General features: G+C 36.1%; 1 protein-coding gene across 3 annotated transcripts in view; it reads right to left on the bottom strand.

Moving 5' to 3' along the window:
• Positions 1–20,025, bottom strand: part of Cep135 (centrosomal protein 135) — a 77,770-nt gene extending 57,745 nt beyond the window's left edge. For 2 of the 3 annotated variants that reach the window (XM_010640282.2, XM_010640283.2), the window contains exons 1-11: positions 19,871–20,024; positions 19,012–19,169; positions 16,543–16,700; positions 14,625–14,815; positions 13,591–13,758; positions 12,517–12,658; positions 10,465–10,549; positions 7,933–8,061; positions 6,359–6,574; positions 3,747–3,812; positions 1,468–1,606 (exon numbers count right to left, since the gene is read on the bottom strand). In XM_010640282.2, coding sequence (XP_010638584.1) covers positions 1,468–1,606; positions 3,747–3,812; positions 6,359–6,574; positions 7,933–8,061; positions 10,465–10,549; positions 12,517–12,658; positions 13,591–13,758; positions 14,625–14,815; positions 16,543–16,655 — 1,249 coding nt within the window. In that variant the 5' untranslated portion in view covers positions 16,656–16,700; positions 19,012–19,169; positions 19,871–20,024. Of the gene's footprint in view, positions 1–1,467; positions 1,607–3,746; positions 3,813–6,358; positions 6,575–7,932; positions 8,062–10,464; positions 10,550–12,516; positions 12,659–13,590; positions 13,759–14,624; positions 14,816–16,542; positions 16,701–19,011; positions 19,170–19,870 lie in introns of all 3 variants that reach the window. The other variant, XM_010640284.2, reaches the window with a different exon arrangement.
• Positions 20,026–20,082: the final 57 nt, after the last annotated feature.

Below are 20,082 nucleotides of genomic sequence, written 5' to 3'. Positions count from 1 at the left end.
AAAAAGCAAAATATTAAAATTGAAACAAAGTCTTATAAGACAAAGTCCCCTTGTTTTGTCTTATCATAGTATGAGTACCATTTAGTATAACAAAATGAAACAATAGGGCCGGTGATTTAGCTCAGTGGTGCCAACACCTGCCTCACAAATGCAAGGTCCTATGTGCAAATTTAACATTAAGCTTGAATTTAATATAGTATACACATATATAGATAGAGATCAAAATAACTCAGGTCTTTCAGCAAATAAGCACTTATTATTAGCTTTTACCAAAGAAATTACCTTTTCATGAATCAAAAGTAAATACAATACTGGCAATTTCATAAAGTTCAATCTAATTTAATGAAGGCTCATTAGAACTTTGAGGCATGAAAGGATTTTTTTCATGATGTGTTCTGATTCACTTACCTTCCTTGCATCATTCAGCAGATATATATTTTGCATTTATTTCATGCCAACCACTAGCTAAGGATTCAAGCATAAAAACCTTAGCCACAATCAATTACGCTAATGAAAGTAGGCTAAAAGCTACAAACAAATAGTGTATAATACAAGATGGAAGATGAACTGGTAAATTCACCCCAAAAAGGAGTGACCAAAGAGGTAAGAAGAAAGTAGGAGAGTAAGAAAGAAGGAGCAATTATGTTAAATGTTAAGGAGTCAAGCTAATGAATGAAAAGTGTCCATTAGATTTAGCATAATGGATTTGAAAAACGACCTTACAAGAGCAGCTGTTTTTGGTTTTGGTATGTCTTTCTTTGTTTTTGGTGGTATTGGGGAATGAATATAGGGCCTTTGCACTAAGTTATATCCCCAGTCCTTTAATTTTGAGATGGGTACTCAGTCCCATCTCAAAATTAGTACTAAGTCACTAAGTTGTCCAGGCTGTACTCGAACTCATAATCCTCCTGCTTCAGCTTCCCAAACTGCTGGGATTACAGGCTTCCATGAGGCCCTATGCCCAGCTAACAAGAGCACAAGAGCACTCCTGTTGATGACACGAGGACAGAAACCAACGTGAGTGGACTGAGGAGGGTAGTGGGTAGTCAAACAGAAACAGCCAACCATGGATTTTAGGTGACAGGATTGCATTTCCTTAAAAGATTCTATACTTTAATTTTGTACTAGTTCAACATCACCATCTTAGTTTTAATTGTGTTTTTTAAGGATTACTTCTACTGCAAAGGATTACTTACAAAGTATGACTTGAAGGATTAGTTGTATTGCAAAATATTTATGCAAGGTCTCCTGTACCAACCAGTCAAAACTAGAAAAGAACTCATAAGATCCTTGACGGAGAGAGATCTCTAAGATCTTTAAAAGTATAGTGTCTAATATGGTTGCTGGTTCATAGTAAACACTCAACATATTTTTATTGAATGAATGAAAGACCATCTACTAAGAAAAAATAATATGTCAAGGGCAAATCACAATCATTTTTAAAGTTATTAACATTTTATATCTTACCTGTAACTGCAAAACTTTCAATTTTTTTGCTAAGTCTTTGCTTTTCTTGTTCAAGCTGATGAACAACAGTTTCCAGGTCTGATTTTAGAAGAAGTTCATCGCTCAGTCTCTCCTTTTCTTTATGGCATAAGTCTAATTCCTGAAAATTTTAATACTACAATTAAGATTTCTAGTAACTTTCTAAAATATTACAGCACTCAATTTTTTTTTTTAAATGTTGCTAGGGATTGAACATAGGGCCTCAAGAATACTTGCTTGGCAAGTACTCTACCAATGAGTCACATTCTCATTGCTTTTTACTTTTATGTTGAGACAGGATCTAAGTTACCCAGTCTGACTTTGAACTTGCAATTCTCCTGCCTCAGCCTTCCAAGTAGGTGGGATTACAGGCATGTGCCATCAACCCTGGGCTTTATTTTTATAAGCACATTTATATAATAATAATTCACATATATACATATGTGCACACACATTTTAACTAATCAAATAAGTTTCAACTGAAGGTAATTATCAATTGTGGCTAAAAGCACCATGAAAATCCAAATATCAACAGTGCTCCTTTGAAAATGGTGGAATTATTAGATTTTACTTTCCTTTTATTTGTTTAGCATATTGCCCCACTTTTTAAAAACTTAGTATGTACTTGAGCAATAAAAAATTGAAGGTTTATGTTTAAACGAGGGCAGTGGTAAGATACAGTAGTCACTGTGTTTATACATACAAAAACCAACGAGTATTTGAGCACGTACTATGTACCAGCATATCAACATATGGTTTCCTCTTTAACTGACTTATGTCACCAGAACATAAGTATAAAGATATACATATAATTAGAACACATGAAAATACACTACTGAAAACAACAGGGCCAGGGATTTAGCTCATTGCTTCCTCTGCCTGCCTTACAAGCTCAAGGACCCAGTTCAATCCCCAGTACAAAAAATAAAAAGAAAATGAAAAAGAAAGAAAAGAAAAAGAGCAGTAACAAACCGGGTGTGGTGGCACACGCCTGTAATCCCAGCACTTGGGAAGGTGAGGCAGGAGGATCACTGTGTCACTGTGAGTTCAAAACCAGCCTGGGCTACATAATGAGTTCCAGGTCAGTCTCAACTACATAGTGAGACCCTGTCTCAAAAAACCAAAACAAACAAACAAAAAGAACAACAATAACAAAAAACCCATCTTCTAGGTGACCACGTAGTTTTAAACTGTTAGCAAGATGTTCTTTCTGCTAGTGCTAGACCCGATGCTGTATTTAAGCTTCTGCTGGAGTTACTATTTCCTCACTAAAAGACTACAACAAGCAATATAACTCAGGAAAATGCTTTGCATTACACCTCAGTTATTAAAAGAGGACTGCCTGTTTTTAATAATAGTCAGCAATAATATCATGTAATTACCAATTTCTTTTTTTTTTTTTGGTACCGGGAATAGAACTGGGGTCCTTGTGCTAGCAAGGCATGCAGCAGAACCACTGAGCTAAATCCCCGGCCCACCAATTTCTGATTTTTAACAGTAAATTAACAAATCATAAAGTCTTTAAACAATGTTAAACTCATAACAGGTTTTCAAAATTTGAATTTCACTTGCAAACCTATTACCATAGCAAAGATTAAAGAATTATAAAATATGAAACTGCATAGCTATACAGTGGAATATAAGCTATAAAAAGGGAAAGGAATTATACAATGTACATGAACCTTGAAAACATGCTAAGTAAGACAAAGAAGCCAGACCAAAAGGCCATATACTGCATGACTGCATTTATACAGAATAGTCAGAATAGACAAATATTACCACCTGGAAGTAAATGGTTTTCAGGGGACCAGAGGAGAATGGGAAGCGGCTGCTAAAGGGAATGAGGGTTTTTTGTTTGTTTGTTTGTTTTTTTTGAGACAGGGTCTCACTATTGAGGTTCAGACTGACCTGGAACTCACTATGTAGCCCAGGCTGGTCTTGAACTCACAGCAATCCACTGCCTCAGCCTCCCGAGTGCTGGGATTACAGGCATGTGCCACCATGCCCAGCTGGGAATGAGGTTTCTTTTTAAAGTGATGAAAATGTTCTTGGTTTAGATGGTAGTGGTGGTTGCACAACAGTGACTGCACTAAAAACACTGTATAAAGAGTGAATAGAATATATAAACTATATCTCAATAAGAATACCTATATAAAATAAAGAACAAAAAGTTTTACTAAAAATGTCATTATTATAATGACATCAAAAGCTACACTTTCAGGGATCATTTCTATAGTTAGTTATAACAGGCATCAACCTACCAGTTGAAGTTTTGTCATTGTTTCTTCAAGATTCCGCATTTCACAGAGGTTTCTTTTGATCTCTTTCTAGGAATAAAAAGCTTATTAGGTAAACATCTAGAAGTCTAAGAATACTTATCACTATGCCACTGCCACTGTGTAAAAATTCTTCTAGTGGTTCATGCTCTCTTACTAGTAAGATCTGAGGCTTCAGCCATACTGCTCAGTTTCACTGAAGAAGGTACAAAATTCAGGATTCTCTTTAATCCTTTGGCATACTGAATGCTTACAAGAACCTGTTTGTAACATCTGAAAGAAAAGGACCCTGGAGAATCTTTTTTTGCTGTATTCTGGCAGGACTTTCATTAGGCCTTGAATTTCAGGATATACTTTATGGTACTGTCATTTCCTAATTTTCTATCCTACTTGCTTGCTCCTCACCTGCTCTTACCAATCCAGAACCTCTATTCTGCAACTGAAAGAGTAGAAAGCTGAAATGAAAATATTATGGCCCAACAAGAATCTACTGCTAAGCCAAACTGTCATTTCTGAGCATTGTCCATAGCCACAAGAGGCCATGTTCAGCATACTGCAAGAAGATGCTCAGCACAGGAGCAAGCTCAACACAGAAGATGCAAAAGGAGGTCAAAAGAGAGAGGGATAAGTGTTGCCATGGAAGTAAAAGTACAAAGGCATAAGCAAATTGTATTAATTATATCATTTCTCCATATTGCTTTAGCTATCTAGGGTTTATTGAGGTTCCATATAAATTTTAGAATTTGCTATTGAAAATGAGATTATTTCTTAATTTTCTTTTCGGATTTTTTATTGTTAGTATATACAAAACATACCTGAGTTTTGTATATTGATTTTGTAACCTGCAACTTTGCAGAATTCATTTACTAGTTCTGCTTTCTTTAGGATTTCCACAGGTAAAATCATCCTTCTGTGACCAGAGATAATTCTGTTCTTCACTTGCAATCTGCATGCTTTTCATTTCTTTTTCTTGCCTAATTTTTCTAGCTAAGACATCTGGTACTATGTCAAACAGACATGATGAAAGTATTCTCTTGATTTTAGAAGAAAAGTTTCCATTTTTCAAATAAAAGTATCACATTGGCTGTGGGGTTTTCATGAATGGTTTTTATTATACTGAGGTAGTTTCCTTATGTTCTACTAGTTAGTGGGGACACTTGAAAACAACTCCCTTATAGAGTGGCAGGCTCCAAAGTGGTTTATATAGGGGCCAGAAATTTAACTCAGTGGTTCCGAAACCTGCCTCGCAAGCATAAGGACCCAAGTTCGATCCCCGGTACCCACCCCCGCCAAAAAATAATTAAAACCAAACTGGTTTATATCTACTCCTGATATGAAGGCTGTAAAACAATGGTATGCACACATAATTTTAAGGAATCAATACGATACCAGGATCCTTAATATGCATATACACACCTTCAGACAAATGACGTATGTAAGAACTTGCTTATGGTTGGTCTGAATATCACACAAGGTTCTCATCCTTATTTTCCCTTTTACAACTGCCTTTCTTACACTCTTCCAAGGCTCACATCTCATTTATGTCACCGTGGTACACTGTTTCAAGATACACTTTCGGAGCACCAGATTAACAGATAATGTGAAGTGCAGGGGCTGGCTAGAACCTTTACATTAGACACTATGTTCTTCCATTACATTTCATTTAGGGATGTACTGCCAACAATATTTTACTACAATATATTTACTAAGATTTGTGGTAGATGTGTCACCTTGATCTATTTACCACTATTGTAATATCATTACTCAGAGGAAAAATATTAACAGTTTGAACTTTACAGTCACAGAAATTTTTTCAATTCATGTATTTTTTATTTTATGCAGGTATGATAGACTGATCATAAAAAGATATTCATATATTAAAATAGGCTAAAATTTTGTAAAGATTTCAAAGAGAAAGAGTCATTTAGATTTCACTGGATACATTTAGAAGAATCATGAGATTAATTTTAAGAGGTCAAAATTTATGATAGATTAGAAATTTTATCCTTTGCAATTTAAAAGATGAAAGATGTTAGCTTCTAACATACAAATGTGCAAGAACATATACTTTTTCTTTTGGTACTGGGGATTGAACTCAGGACCTTGTGCTTTCAAAGCAGGCACAACACCACTGAGTTAAATCCCTTGCCCAAGAACATATATTTTTAAGACACTTTTGAAAGGTTCTTGAGCAAAAAATTTCAGGGCAAGCTTATATGCTCTCTCACAATGCAGAGTTAAAAGAGAAATTCTGAAGGCAATAGGACAGCATTTGGAGCTCTATACAAGAATAAGTGTGTTTTGGAAAAACTCTAGACTGGGCTGGGGATTTAGTTCAGTGGTTCCACCACCTGCCTCACAAGCTCAAGGTTCTGAGTTTGATCACTGGTACCAAGAAAAACCCCAAAAAAACCCTAGACTAGAAAAAAAATGTAATCATTTAGAGGGTGTAAACACTTGAAAAATCTTTAATTGCCAAAAGAAAAACAACATATATACAAAATAAATTAAAAAACCTGGATGTGGTTATCAAAAGGGGCCAAGAGTCACTGTGTTATGGAAGAATCAATGACCACTCCTGCAACCAGACAGATTACCTTTGCTTCTCCAAGTTCTTTATCAGCAGTCTCAAGCACTTCTTCTTTATGCCTTTCTAGTTGCTGTGCTAAGTGGTCTATTTCAGTTAATTCTTGGCAGAGTTTTTCATTTTTGTTACTTAAATTAACGACTTCAGTTGCCACCGTTTCCTTGGTTTCCATAAGCTCTTGAATGTGCTTCTCCAGGTCTTTATTAGCTTGCTGAAGAAAGTCAACCTAAATTGAATTTGTAACCATAAAGTATATAAATTGGAAAATTATCCTAAATTCTGAAACTATAAAAATGTCAAAATCTGTAATTTTAGGAGATAATGAAATTAAAACTAGTTACTTTATAATTGTAAACTTAAATATTGATTTTATTTGCAAAATTAACAATATTGTGCCTTAATGAAAATATATATTCACTGGCTTTGGTTTTCAAGCACAGAAGGAAAGAGTAAGAAAGAAATCTGCATGACCTTTTTCCCCAATACAGCATCAAAAAATATGACAAGGATATCACGATGATGATATTAAACTGTGCTGTTTAAAATATGTAGCCCCCTTTGTCTACATGTGGCTACTGAGAGCTTGAAATCTGGCTAATCCAAAACAAGGTGCTGTACAAATGTAAAAACATACACAATATTTCAGAGTCCTGATTAAGGAAAAAAGAATAAAAACATTACATGCTGAAATAAGATTCTGGATATACTAGGGTAAGTACATTATTAGAATTAAATGCACCTTTTTTATTTTTTAAATGGCTGGCTGAAAATTTTAAATCATATATTTGGCTCACATCACATTTCTATTGGACAGCACAGGCCTACTACTCTGTACTCCGCTTACTTTACTCTGCTTACCCTTGAGGCAGTGCTGACGTATCTGTCTCAAGGTCACGTGTTGTACAGTATAGAACTCCCCTGCTCTTTCAACCTTAGGTCAAATGCATGGCATGAGTAAATAAAAGTTACAGGTTTGAGAAATATATAACATATATATTCCTATATGATGTATATGTAAATAATAAATAATTTATGTATTAAAAACCATCTTTTTGTATAACAAAGAAATTGTTAGTTTTTTTTAAAAAAATTGAGTTTATTGGTACATTTTAGGGATACAGTACAGTTACATTCATTGTTAGGATCTTGTACCTCTACATGACAGGTCTTGGTTCTCATTTTTCCCCCTTGTCCCTGCTCTCCCTTCACCTCTCCTCCCCTCCCCATTTACAACCACTTTATTTCCATCTTTTCATTTTCTCACATTTTTTCTTTTCCCTTATTACCCTTCCCCTACCCATCCCCCATCTAAGAAGCAGACTGAAGACCACACTGTGCCCACAGCTTATTATAAACAATGTTTTACATTAAGGTGTGTCTTAATTCCTACCTTACTAAATATTCTTTAAGAACAAAATTTTTTAATAGTTGCACCGTATTTCTAGATACTTGGGCTCTACCAACTTTTTTTCCTACTGTAAATAACACTTTAATGGACAGTATTATCACTTTTACAAACCCAGAGACCATTTATAAATACCTAAGGTTTTATATACACAGTGAAATAATGGTAAAAGCCATTACCTGCACATTTAAATGAGCAATCAGCTTTTCATTGGTTTTATTTCTAGTCTCCAGAGACAGGACATCCGGCGGGCGCCCACCATCCAAAGCAACTGACAGTCGTTCTATCTCTCGTTCTCGTAGCTCAATCTGCAGACATAAAGTCAAGCTATCACTTTTAAAATGTCTGGTTCTGAACCAAATGGTTAACACTGAACATTTACTTGGACATGTTTTTCTCGTCTCACAGTGTATATAAGAGATTAACATTCATATTTGTGTTCCTATGTATAATGCATAATGCAGAGCAAAAGGAAGTAATTCAGAAAATGATATCCTAAGAATCATCAATATTACTCTGTAAGTATTTTCCTTCTATTTGAATTTTGGAGATTTTTTCCCCTCCTCTAAGAATGAACAATTGATTATATAAACAGAAACATGTCAGCAGATTGTATACGTGTTCAAGTACTGAAAATGAACTATTTCACTGCCTATTGATATAAATGTGTGATAAATGTAAAACACAAAGAAAACTGGTTGTTGCTATTGACTCTCAATGTTAAAAAAGGTAGGCACTGGGGTCAATTTAACTATCTAGTATTTAGAAAACAACAGATATATAACCAAAACAAATACTACAAACTATGAATTGATGCTAATTTACATGCAAGAATTTGCAAAACTCACATGCTTTCAAGCTTTGGTTTTCTTAAAGAAGGAAAGAAAGGAAGAAGAAAAACAACAACAACAAAAAAGAAAAATCACAGCACTCTATTCAACAAAGAACTCTTAAGCACAAAAACAGGTATACAAAGATGAATAAAATATAGCTTCTCACGTTCAGGAATACATACCTTTTTACAGGAAAATTAGTAAACCAATAACTATTGCATTTTCTGGTATTCAATGACAGAATAAAAGAAATTTGGTACCAAACTAGCTAGGAGATTTAGTTGGCATGGTATATGTGTTTGTGAAAATTACCAGACTTTATCAAATAGAGGGCTATTCCAAGCAGTGACACAAAAATAAAAAGCAATGTGGTACTTCCGAGGCACTAGAATTGGCTCAGTATGACTGGATTGTAAGGCATAAGGGATCTTGTCGTTGGCGGTAAATCTGAAGAATTAGGCCTTGGACAGGAAGAACAATCCCTTACCTATTAGGAGAGCCTCACTATAAATACTGCTAATTTTAAAGGTTAAAAAAAATAGAAAGTTCATTTTCTCAGGTGGCATCCTGAGAAAGAAAACTATTATAAATTTTTATTATGTTTGGTTCTGGGATTGAATCTAGGGCTTTAGGCATGGTAAACATATAACCTATTCTTGAGCTATACCCTAGTGGTGCAAATGTGCTAAGAAAAACAAAATAAACTCAAACAAAAGAAGAATAGTAATAACTGATAGCAAAGTGGGTTCAACTAAGATTAACAACAGCCACAATAAACTGGTGGTTTCAATCAGAATGCTCAATCAATTTTCTCCAAACACTTCAGCAACCTCATAGAGATGAGAAAGACTGACCAGTTTATACTCATGAAATCTCTGGAACAAAATGTGATCAAAGTATGACTATGCACTATCAGTAATAACTCAGCTCTTGCATAGTTGATATTTTTAACATCTCTTCGTAAAGTTACTTTCTGAGTTGACATGATTTTCTTTCTTTAAAGTCCATTTCTGTCCAAATAATCTTCAAAGTACTTTACAAACTTAAAAGTTATACTAACAGATAAGTGTATCTACATTTGTATCTACAGATCCTTTCACTCCAAAAACATGCAGGCATATGCAGAAAATGAAAAACGCACTACCCAATTTAAACTTGAATAAGCAGGTTAAGAAAGAAATCTTGGGCTAGGTAGGGATTTAGCTCAGTGGTGCTGCCACCTGCTTGCAAGGACCTGAGTTTGATCCCTGGTGCCAAAAAACCCCCTCAAAAAAACAGAAAGAAAGAAATCTTTTGATTTCTGCCAAGATGTCAAGAGAAAGTGCAAAGGACAAAGCTGGGTGTGCTTATGATTTAATTTTGCATCTATTAACCTCTCTACTTCAGAAACTGCTTTATGAGTTACTCATGCATTTAGAGAAAACATTCAAACAACAAAGAATAATTTCCAAAGAGATTTATATGCAAAATAACAAAATCTGTAAGAATAAGAAAATAACAAATACAATTATATAACATATTTGGGTAGACAAATGTTTCATCTAAAAGAAAAAGAAAACAAAACAGAATGAAAATATCACTATTCATCTTAATGAATAATGAAGGAAAGGGAGCATCTGAGTCATTCCAAAATTAACTCTACTCACAAACTGATGGAAAAGGTGAAGGCTGTATAAAAACACTATTGGGCTGCAGATTTACCTCTGGTGCCACTGCCTGCCTTGCAAGCATAAGGACCTGAGTTCAATCCCCAACACCAAAAAAACAAAAAACAAAACAAGATAAAAAACCTAACGGTAACATAAAATGTAACTCAGTCTACTAACGATCATGGTATATCTATTTTAATCCCAAACGGCCAGGTTATAAAAACCCTACCTGCTGGCTGTAATCTCTCACACCATTTTCCATCACTGCTAACTTTTCTTGTAGCTGGTGGACTTCCTGCTGAAGTTCTTGGATCCTAAAAGGCATTTATAATTGATGTCAATATATGTGTGAAGAAAAAGAATAAGAAATCAAAAATAAATCAGTTATTTTATAAATTTTATACTTCAGGCTTTTCAAGGAGGGATCAGTGCTGTGTCAAAGAATTCCAAAATCTCAAAATGAATACAGTACTATATCATCTTGGAGGGTTAATTTTTTCTAGATTAAAAACTGAGTAGTATATAACTTGAAACTTTAGATACATGATACAATAAAATATTTCACTATTGCATTTTGGTCCTTAGACAACTCTTGGGGGTATTGCTGCTAATTCTTAGGTTCAGAAAAGTGACAGTCTAGTTCAAAATTCAGGATATCATCAAGGGAAATAAGGAGCTACAAAGTGTTTTAGGATGTTAGCCCCATGTTGTCCAATAAACTACTCTGCAATCCTGGAGAGAAGAAATATATTGAGATAAAGGGAATTTTCCAAGTAACTACAAGAAAACATTCTTCTTTCTGAAACTTGTAAATTCTAAGAGAATGAAGATTTTGGCCAAATTACCTCACTACTACACGTATTTGTACTACTTCAGTATGACATAGCCTGTTTTTGTACTGGAATGATGAAGCCTGAAGCCAAGTTTATTTTTAAGAGATTTTTTCCCATGGGTTGGAGGACTGAGGCTGAATGCAGCTTATTCCTACTATTACTGGAACCAAAGTTTTCTACTAGTCTGATTTAGACGTGTACTCTAACATGCAAGTGTACTCCTAAAGGCATGAATGACTGAATACAAACAAAACGTGAAAAGACTAAGGCCACCTATGCAGTCCTAATACTTCTTTAATACTGACACAGTATCTGACAAGCCCTAAGTTATAACTTTAACAGACGATGAAAACACAAAATATTTCAAGGTTAAATAACTATATAAACATAGGCTCACAAGATTGTATTGAGACTGTATGAGTGAAGAGATCCTAATCAATTATTCAACCAATGCTTTTCTAAAGATTAGTTATTTATCAACATTAATAAACCAGAACACTCCTCCATATTCTCTGCACAGTACTTAGGTGCACTATTTCCACTACTGTTTCCCAGGGTGAATGTTCTCCCAGCTATCTCCATAGTGTCACTAGTGCTTGCTCACTTGCTCCTTAGAATCCCCTATAATTTTCTAAGTAGCATTTCATGTATTTCTCTGGTCTCATTTCTACTACTTAATTGCAAGACTCTCAAAAGAGGCAACAGTACCTTACTCATCTTTACACTCTCAGAACATCTGCATAGTGCCCTGCCCAGGAGTCTTAATGAATTTTAATTAAATGTAACTTATATCTGATTCCAATTTTAAGAAAGTATAAATACAGAACTAGAGGAATTGTGAGACAGTAATTTCAAGCCTAGTTACAAATCTATTCATGCCCAACTAGCATTTGAAAAATGCTAAAATGTTAAATCTGAAGTAACAAAGACTCCTGGTAAAAGATAACTTACTTAAAAATGAAACTAATTGTTTAAAAAACTCTGCTGCAATAGGTTCTTTCTTTTTTTCTTTTTTTTTTTTTGGTACTGGGAATCGAACTCGGGTCCTTGTGCTTGCAAGGCAGGCAGCAGAATCACTGAGCTAAATCCCCAGCCCTGTAATAGGTTCTTGATGGCATTAAATTATTTTAAAGAGAATAAGGACAGAAACCTAAGATACACAAACTATTTGAAACTTGTTTCAATTTTCACTTAAGTGAAATTCTGTATCATTCAGAAAGTATTTATTGAGTGCCTGTGCACAGTTCTGTACTTAGATATCAGGGATACAACGACATAAAAGCCTTCCTATCAATAAATTTACAACTAGTCAGTAACAATTAACTTATCATTGTAAGTTACTTAATATCATTATTAGTGTTAATGCCAGGGACTGACCCAGGGTCCGGTGCATGCTCTACATATGCATGTGCTCTACAACTGCGCTACACTCCCAGTTCCCTACGTACCTGTTATCAGCCACTTGCAGGAGGTCTGCGATGTAAGGGTCATCTGGCTGTGGAACTGGATAGGAACTGACTTCAGAGGGAGGAGCTGGCTCGTCAATTTGCATACGCTGGCGTCTGAATGCAATGCTTCTTTTCTTGCCACCTTAAAAAAAAAAGTGTGTCTTAAAAAATTAAGAAACAAAACACTATTAAATTAAATATTTTAGGGCAGCTTTTGTTATAAAGTGAGTGTCTAGGTCACATTACATATTGATAAAATAAATTTCCCTTACATGTAAAGACTCACCCTGACTCATATTCCTGAGTTCAATAGGACATGGCTATAAAACAAGGTTTCCATGCCCACTTGCTTGGCATATGTGCTGATTTAATCTCTTCCTCCTCTAGATGAGGGTTAGGCTTTGGTATGGTTAGAAGCTGAGTGTGCCTTGCGGTGTTCACTATTATGAGTTTAAGAAATCATCTTTAGCAGGAAATTGTCAGTAAAGAGCTTACAGCAGTAAAAACCAAATTACACATGCTTATTAAGCAATGTCAAAAGATCAGATAATCAAAATTTTAAATAGCAAAATTAGAATATAATGGAGTATTACCTGTACCACAAAGTCATGCTACAACCTCAATTAGTAGGCAATACTTTAATGGTACGAATAGCAGAAGTAATTTTTTTTTTCTCTCATTGAGTTTATTGGTACATTTTAGGTATACAGTACAGTTACATTCATCATTGGGATCTTGTACCTTTACATGACAGGTCTTGGTTCTCATTTTTTCCCCTTGTTCATTGTGAGTTTATTGGTACATTTTAGGTATACAGTACAGTTACATTCATCATTGGGATCTTGTACCTTTACATGACAGGTCTTGGTTCTCATTTTTTCCCCTTGCAGTAATTTTTTTCATAGATAGACTGATCTTGCTTTGGTCTAAAACACACTGACAATTTATCTTTTAAACATCTGGCCAGGATTAGAACTGTACTTGACAAAACCAATAGATCCTTATGAAGAAAAATACTTAATATTAACTTCATGAGGATTCTAACAAATGTTGTTTTGAGAAGGACTGACCTACCTGGAGTTTGTACTACAGCATGCAAATTCTTTTCTTGAAGTTGTTGAATTTTTTCATTTTTAGCTTTACTCTCCTTCTCCAAAAGTTTGAGTTTGTGAATATATTGGTTATTTAGAAACTTCAGATCTGCTGTTTCACGTGTACATTTCTTCAATGTAGTTTTCAACTCTTAAAATGAAAAAGATTTAAAAAAAAATTTTTTTTTTTTTTTTTGCTCTTGTTTTGTTTTTGAGACAGGGTCTCACTATATAGTTCAGGCTGGTCTTGAACTCTATGTGGCTGGCCTTGAATTCACACTGATCCTCTTGCCTTACCCTCCTGAATGCTGGTATTACAAGCAAGTGCCACCACACTTGGCTTCAAAACACTATTTTATTTTTGGTTTTTGTTGTTGTTGTTGTTGTTTTTTTGGTTTTGGTATAGGGGATTGAACTCAGGACCTTGTGCTTGCGAGGCAGGTGGCGGAAACACTGAGTTAAATTCCCAGCCCAAACACTATTTTAAAGACTAAGAAATCTACGAAGTTTTTCCATTTCACAAATGCTATGGCTTATATCTAGATGTTTCACCAAATCTTCATGCACTCATAGGTGGGGCTCTTGGGATGTGACTAGATCATGGGTGTGTGATACTGGTTAGTTCACTGATAGGTTTATAGTTAGGCGGGTGTGATGTTGGGAGGTGAAGCCTGGTGGGAACAAGTGGATCACCACAGGCATGGCCTAGAAGGGAATTATTATACATTGCTCTTCCTCCCTGGATGCTGCTGCTTCTTGCTTGTCATGTCCCTCTGCCTTGGAGGGAGGCATTGAAGCCAGCTTACTACAGACCGCAACCTCTACAAATTGCAAGCCAAAATAAACCTTTTCTTCCTTAAATTGTGGAAGTCAGATATTGTATCTGAGCAATGAGAAAAGTTGCTATACGACTATCATCTTTCCTAATCCAAATTTTCAAAATAAGACTTTAGTCTTTCTACATATAAAAAAGATGGGAAAATATTGCATTTTAGAAATTAATATATTTTCATTTACCTTTAATATTTTGTTCTGAACATTCTCTCAGTTTCATTAACTCCAGGTATAATTCATTATTTTCTTTACTCAGTCTTGCATTTTCAAGTTTATAGGGCTCCAAAACAAAATCAAAATTGGCACTTTCCTTTTCAGCTTTCACAGAAGATAACTTTGACTGGCGAAGGCTTTCTGTTGTATGAACCAAGTCACTAAAATTGAAGAACAGAAAATATAAATACAAGGAAACATTTTATTAATCTTCTAATAATATAAAGAATACTTTTAAAATGCTTAAAATATATCTTAATGTTAAATGATATCAAATTTTAAAGAATGAATACTAGGGTTCTTTCAAGGTATTAGGAGAGCCTAAACAATTTCTCATAACAAAACTAAATGTATTTATAAAATACATGTACATTGAATTATCTTCAAATCTCCCATCTTGCTCATCCTCCAGGTCTGTAGAATCTATGAAATTTATTTATTCACTGAGCAAAAATTTATTGACTTGCTATATGCTAAGCCTCAGAGACACAGTAGAAAAGCATCAGTCCCTTACCTCTAAGGACACAGACCTGTGAAACATGACCCACTAAATATGTATTGCGGAGGACACACAAAAAGGTCCTCACCATTATAAAGCTTGTCTTCTATAGTCTGTCAAAAAGACATAAAATTATGTGATAAACTCAACCAAATCTTTAGAGCTACTATATATTCAACTGCAGGGGTCAGAGTCTGTGGTCTCACAAAGTCTGCATCTAGAGGAAGACAAAAACAAGTCTGCAATAAAAATGCACATTAAGGATAAAGCAAGAGATGTGCAAGTCACAGAGGACCCATGAACTTGGAAGCTAAGCAGGCAAAAGAGCAAGGGAAGGCGAGGAGAAAGGGACACCAAGGCAGGCGAAGAGCACAGGGAGAGAGCAACAGCAAGTACACACATGAGCTCAGGAAGCTTCAAGGGATTCATCGTGCACACACGGGCGATGAGGCTGCAGGCAAAAGCAGGCACTGGATCATGAAAGGTCTGGGAGGCCACATCAAAGAAAATAAAACATCTTCATTCATTTTCTCCTTTCCAATATTATTACCTGTAGATCCTACTACAAAATCCTCCTAAACACTTTCCTGCTCAAATTTCAAACTACTCTAATATAATTCTTATGAAAAAGAGAAAAATAAATCACATAGAACCTTTCACTTGAGGCAATATATGATAGCAGTGATCAACATGTGAGGTTTATCAAAACATATGAATGTTTAAAGTTAAAAATATCTATTACAGTAAACACTATATGGCCATTAATCTCCTTCAAAATACTCCCCTTCCTCCTCCCACCGTTCTTGCCACTTTCCGTAGAAGTCTGGAAGTCTTCATTCATGAGTGTCTTTATTTGCATTTGTGGCTGCCTTCCTATCCAGAATCAATTCAAAACATTTACCATTCATGTTTTGATTTTAGAGAAGAGCTGCTTGAAACAGAGCCAGTTCTGGTGAGTAGATGGGTGGGGGACACACTGTTTTTTCCAGTCTGCCTTTGCAGTGGATGGCACTTGGCAGCAGCAGTTGCTGTTGTCCTCATAGACACGAAAGAGGACTTCCAGGTTTGCCTCCGAAGTGAAAAGAATGATGGGATTTTTGATCCCCATTACTGGAGAGAGAAAAAAAGTATCTCCAAACTAATTCTATTCACAGAAACTCTCAAAATGTTTACTCTGAATATAGTGTGAATGGTGACTCCTGGAGCTTTGCAATATGCAGACCCTGGACCGAGGATAGGGGAATTAGAATCAGAGGATGAGAGATAAGCTTCAGATGATTTAACGACTTTTAAAGTCTGCTCATTTCTTTAAGGAAGCAAGAAGTTCAATCAGAAACCAGACAAGTGGTTTAGGGGGGTCACAAATCAGAACTGGATTTGCATCTTTACCTGAACAGCTTTTCTACCAAAGGTAAACACTCGACTGTCAGGGTCTGGCGGTATCCCAGCTGATCCAATCTTTTTCTAATATTAATATACTTCCTCTCTGCAGCTGTTGTCATCTTGACTTTCAAAGCCAGTTTTACTCACTTCCAAAACCTAAAGTCCTAAAACAAAAGAATGATTACTACAACGACTGTTGTTGTTTCATAATAAAAAGAAGAGATTCTTTTAATATGAAACAATCATCTTCTGTTTCTCTTCATTTAGGCAGTCTTTTGGAATATTTACATTGATTTCAATTCTTTGCTACATTCTCCACGTTGTTGCATTAAAATATGATCTCTTCATAAACCAATGTAAAAGTTAAAATAATAAAGATTATAGAAAAAAATAAGATTTTTCAGAGCCTGAAGTAGGAAGATAATTCTTTGAGGGGACTCTTGTAAAAGCACATAACATAAAAGCCAACAAAATTTTTAAGACAAATTTGATAAAATGGATTGCACTGAAATTAAAAACATCTGGTCAATCAAAATACTCTTTTAAACAAAAACACAAACCAAAGAGTGCCTGAAAATACAATAGTTGAGAAAGGTTTTTTATGTGGAATATAAAATGAGTTCATAACTCAGTAAGACAAACAACCCAATGAGAAAATTTAGGCTAAAACTAAAACTTAGTTGTGCTAAAGACACAAACAGCTACCTTGCAAAAAAGCACCTGAAGAGGAACAGTACATGAAAAGGGTGCTCAAGATAAGTCATCAGGGAAATTCAAATTAAAACCATTATGAAGTAGGGCCAGGGATTTAACTCAGTGGTTCTGCCGCCTACACTACAAGTGCAGGGACCCAAGTTTGATCCTCCATACAAAAACAAAACAAAACAACAACAAAAACACTACAAGGTATAATTTTGTCCATTCTAGAATGACTAAAGCTAAAATCCCAAAGATTTGGAACAGTAATTACATGAAAACAAAGACCTACAAAACAATGTTCATAGAAGCTTTATTCATAATAACTACAACCTGGAAACAATCCAAATGCAGAAAATCAACCCCAGAAGCAATTAACTATGATAGAAGTATTCACTGTAATACTATTCAGGGAAAATGGGGGACAAACTACTAATACATTCCAAAAACATGGATGAAATGGATGAATCTCAAAAATTTTGCATGAGCAAAAGAAGCCAGACACATACATGATTTCATGAAATTAAAAGTCTGACAAAACTACTATGGGAAAGAAATTAGCCCAACAGTCACCCAGAGAGGGAGAGATTGGCTGCAAGGGTTAGGAACTTTCTAGGGTGATAAAAATACTGTGGTCTGAGGTAATGGTGTATACAGTTATGGAAGCTTTTCCAATACTCAGCATGCAAATTTCACTTCACTTTTAAAAAAAGGAACGTAAGTACTTGTGTACACACTTTAAACTTGTCTAAGTATTTATAACTATATTCTTTACCAATCTTCCCTAACATGGAGTTATCCAAAGATCAATTCTTTAGAAATTTTGTTCTTTTCTAAACTTTGCTAACTAAATGTAGTCAAGGGTATTCATGGTTCTAAAACAAATAAAAGGTTTTTGGTTTGTCTGTGTGTTTGTTAGTGAGGCAAGGTCTTGCTATGCATTCAGGCTGGCCTTGAACTCACTATGTAGCCCAGGTTGGCTGTGAAATGATAGTGCTCCTCTAGCATGCACCAGTTCTACTCCCAGGACCGCCGAGCAGGGGGTGAGGGGTGGTATACAATTCAGTCCCGAGCTTTTGCAAGACTTACTGCTTTTCAGAATATCCTGAAGCCAGTTTCTCCTCTCTGTATTTCAAGCAAGAGACTTCAGGAAGCTGCAATAACCTTCTAAAAGAAATTGTGCCTACACAGTGACTGGTTCCCCTTACTTTGAATTCCTTAAATTCAAGATTTCCTTGACTTTGTTTTCCTTTCACTTCTGAAACTAGCACAAGTTTCCCTTGAGATCTAACAAAAGTTTGGTCCTTTCCACCCATCCCTCCTGGTCACCACAAAACCTTTTAATATGCAGCATACCTATAAAACTTCTAATTACATTGCCCAGCTGGATCTGCCACCCACCACCAACACCAAGCAATCCTGCAAAGGATAAAAGGCAAATGGCACCTTCTGTATTTAAAGGCAAGAAAGACTTGCCTTGAGAAAAAGTTACACAGCCGGGTGTGGTGGCGCACGCCTGTTATCCCAGCACTGAGGAGGCTGAGGCAGGAGGATCGCTGTGAGCTCAAGACCAGCCTGGGCTATACAGGGAGTTGCAGGTCAGTCTCAACTATACAGTGAGACCCTGTCTCGAAAAACAAAACAAAACAACAACAACGACAAAAAAAACAAGAAAAACTTACACAAACCACAAGGCTACCAGTAGATCAGCAGCCATGGAACGCCATGGTAAGCCAGGTCGCCCTGAGTCCTGCCCAGCCCTCGGATTTCTGTACTTACCAAATCACTTCTAAATTATACTACCTCTCCTTGGTTACTTCTTCCTACATTCTTTCTCTTGGCCTGTGCTGGGCTCTCCTCTGAAAGGCTTTCCCTGGGGCTTTCTAGGTTCCTTCCGTAAGAGGGATGGTCTGATGCCTGGTGTTTTAGGGAAACTCCTAAAGACATCAGAAACACACTTGACAAATTCAGACTAGTAGGGTAGTGTGAACATTTCACCGCTTTGTTGGCCACTAACTCTTGTTCACCCAGAAATAATTTCTCTTCACATCTTGCTCTGGGATACAGGACAGGAGAGAATGAGAATAAAAATGAGTCAAGGGCTGGGGATTTAGCTCAGTGGTTCTGCCACCTGCCTTGCAAGCACAAGGTCCTGAGTTCGATCCCTGCAACAAAAAAAAAAGTCAAAACATCATGGCTAGGGGAACAGTACATAAAAATACATTAAAATCCTCCCATGGAAGACAAAAAATATGTACAGGGCCGGGGATTTAGCTCAGCGGTTCGGTGGCCTGCCTTGCAAGAGCAAGGACCCGAGTTCAATCCCCAGTACCAAAAAATAAAAAATAAATTTAAAAAAATATATATATAAATATGTACAGTATTATGCTTTCTCAGCCCATGGTATTCCCCATACCCTAGACTGAAGCACTGTGGCTATACTCACAAGGCTTTAGCAAAGCAAAAGCAAACACACAAGGCTAAATTTGGGAAATCCCACATACATATCTGCACGTTTAGAACTATCCAACTATTTAGACCTGGAGGGTTGACAGCTGAAAACGGGTGCATCTTATTTATACGTAAGGGCTTAAAAAACAAAACCAAACAACAACAGAAATCCATTAACTGAGGTTACCCCAGTCCTTTCTTATTCAACACAGCGGAGGCTGGAAAGCAGATAGGACGTTTTCCAAGGTGCTGGGCAAAGGCGCTTTGGGGCGCTAGGGTTCTTTCAAAGACAGTGCATTTTAATTTTAAATCCATCGACCCACTGTGCGACCGTCTCCCCGGGCCCCATCCCAGTACCGGCGCGGCGGACCGGAAGGGGCGCGGGAAGCAGGCCGAGGG

Source organism: Fukomys damarensis, unplaced genomic scaffold, assembly GCF_012274545.1.
Source record: "Fukomys damarensis isolate Sample0158 unplaced genomic scaffold, DMR_v1.0_HiC HiC_scaffold_35, whole genome shotgun sequence".
NCBI classification, from domain to species: Eukaryota; Metazoa; Chordata; class Mammalia; order Rodentia; family Bathyergidae; genus Fukomys; species Fukomys damarensis.
Note: the sequence above shows the minus strand (reverse complement) of the source record. Positions and strands in the feature narration are given on the sequence as shown.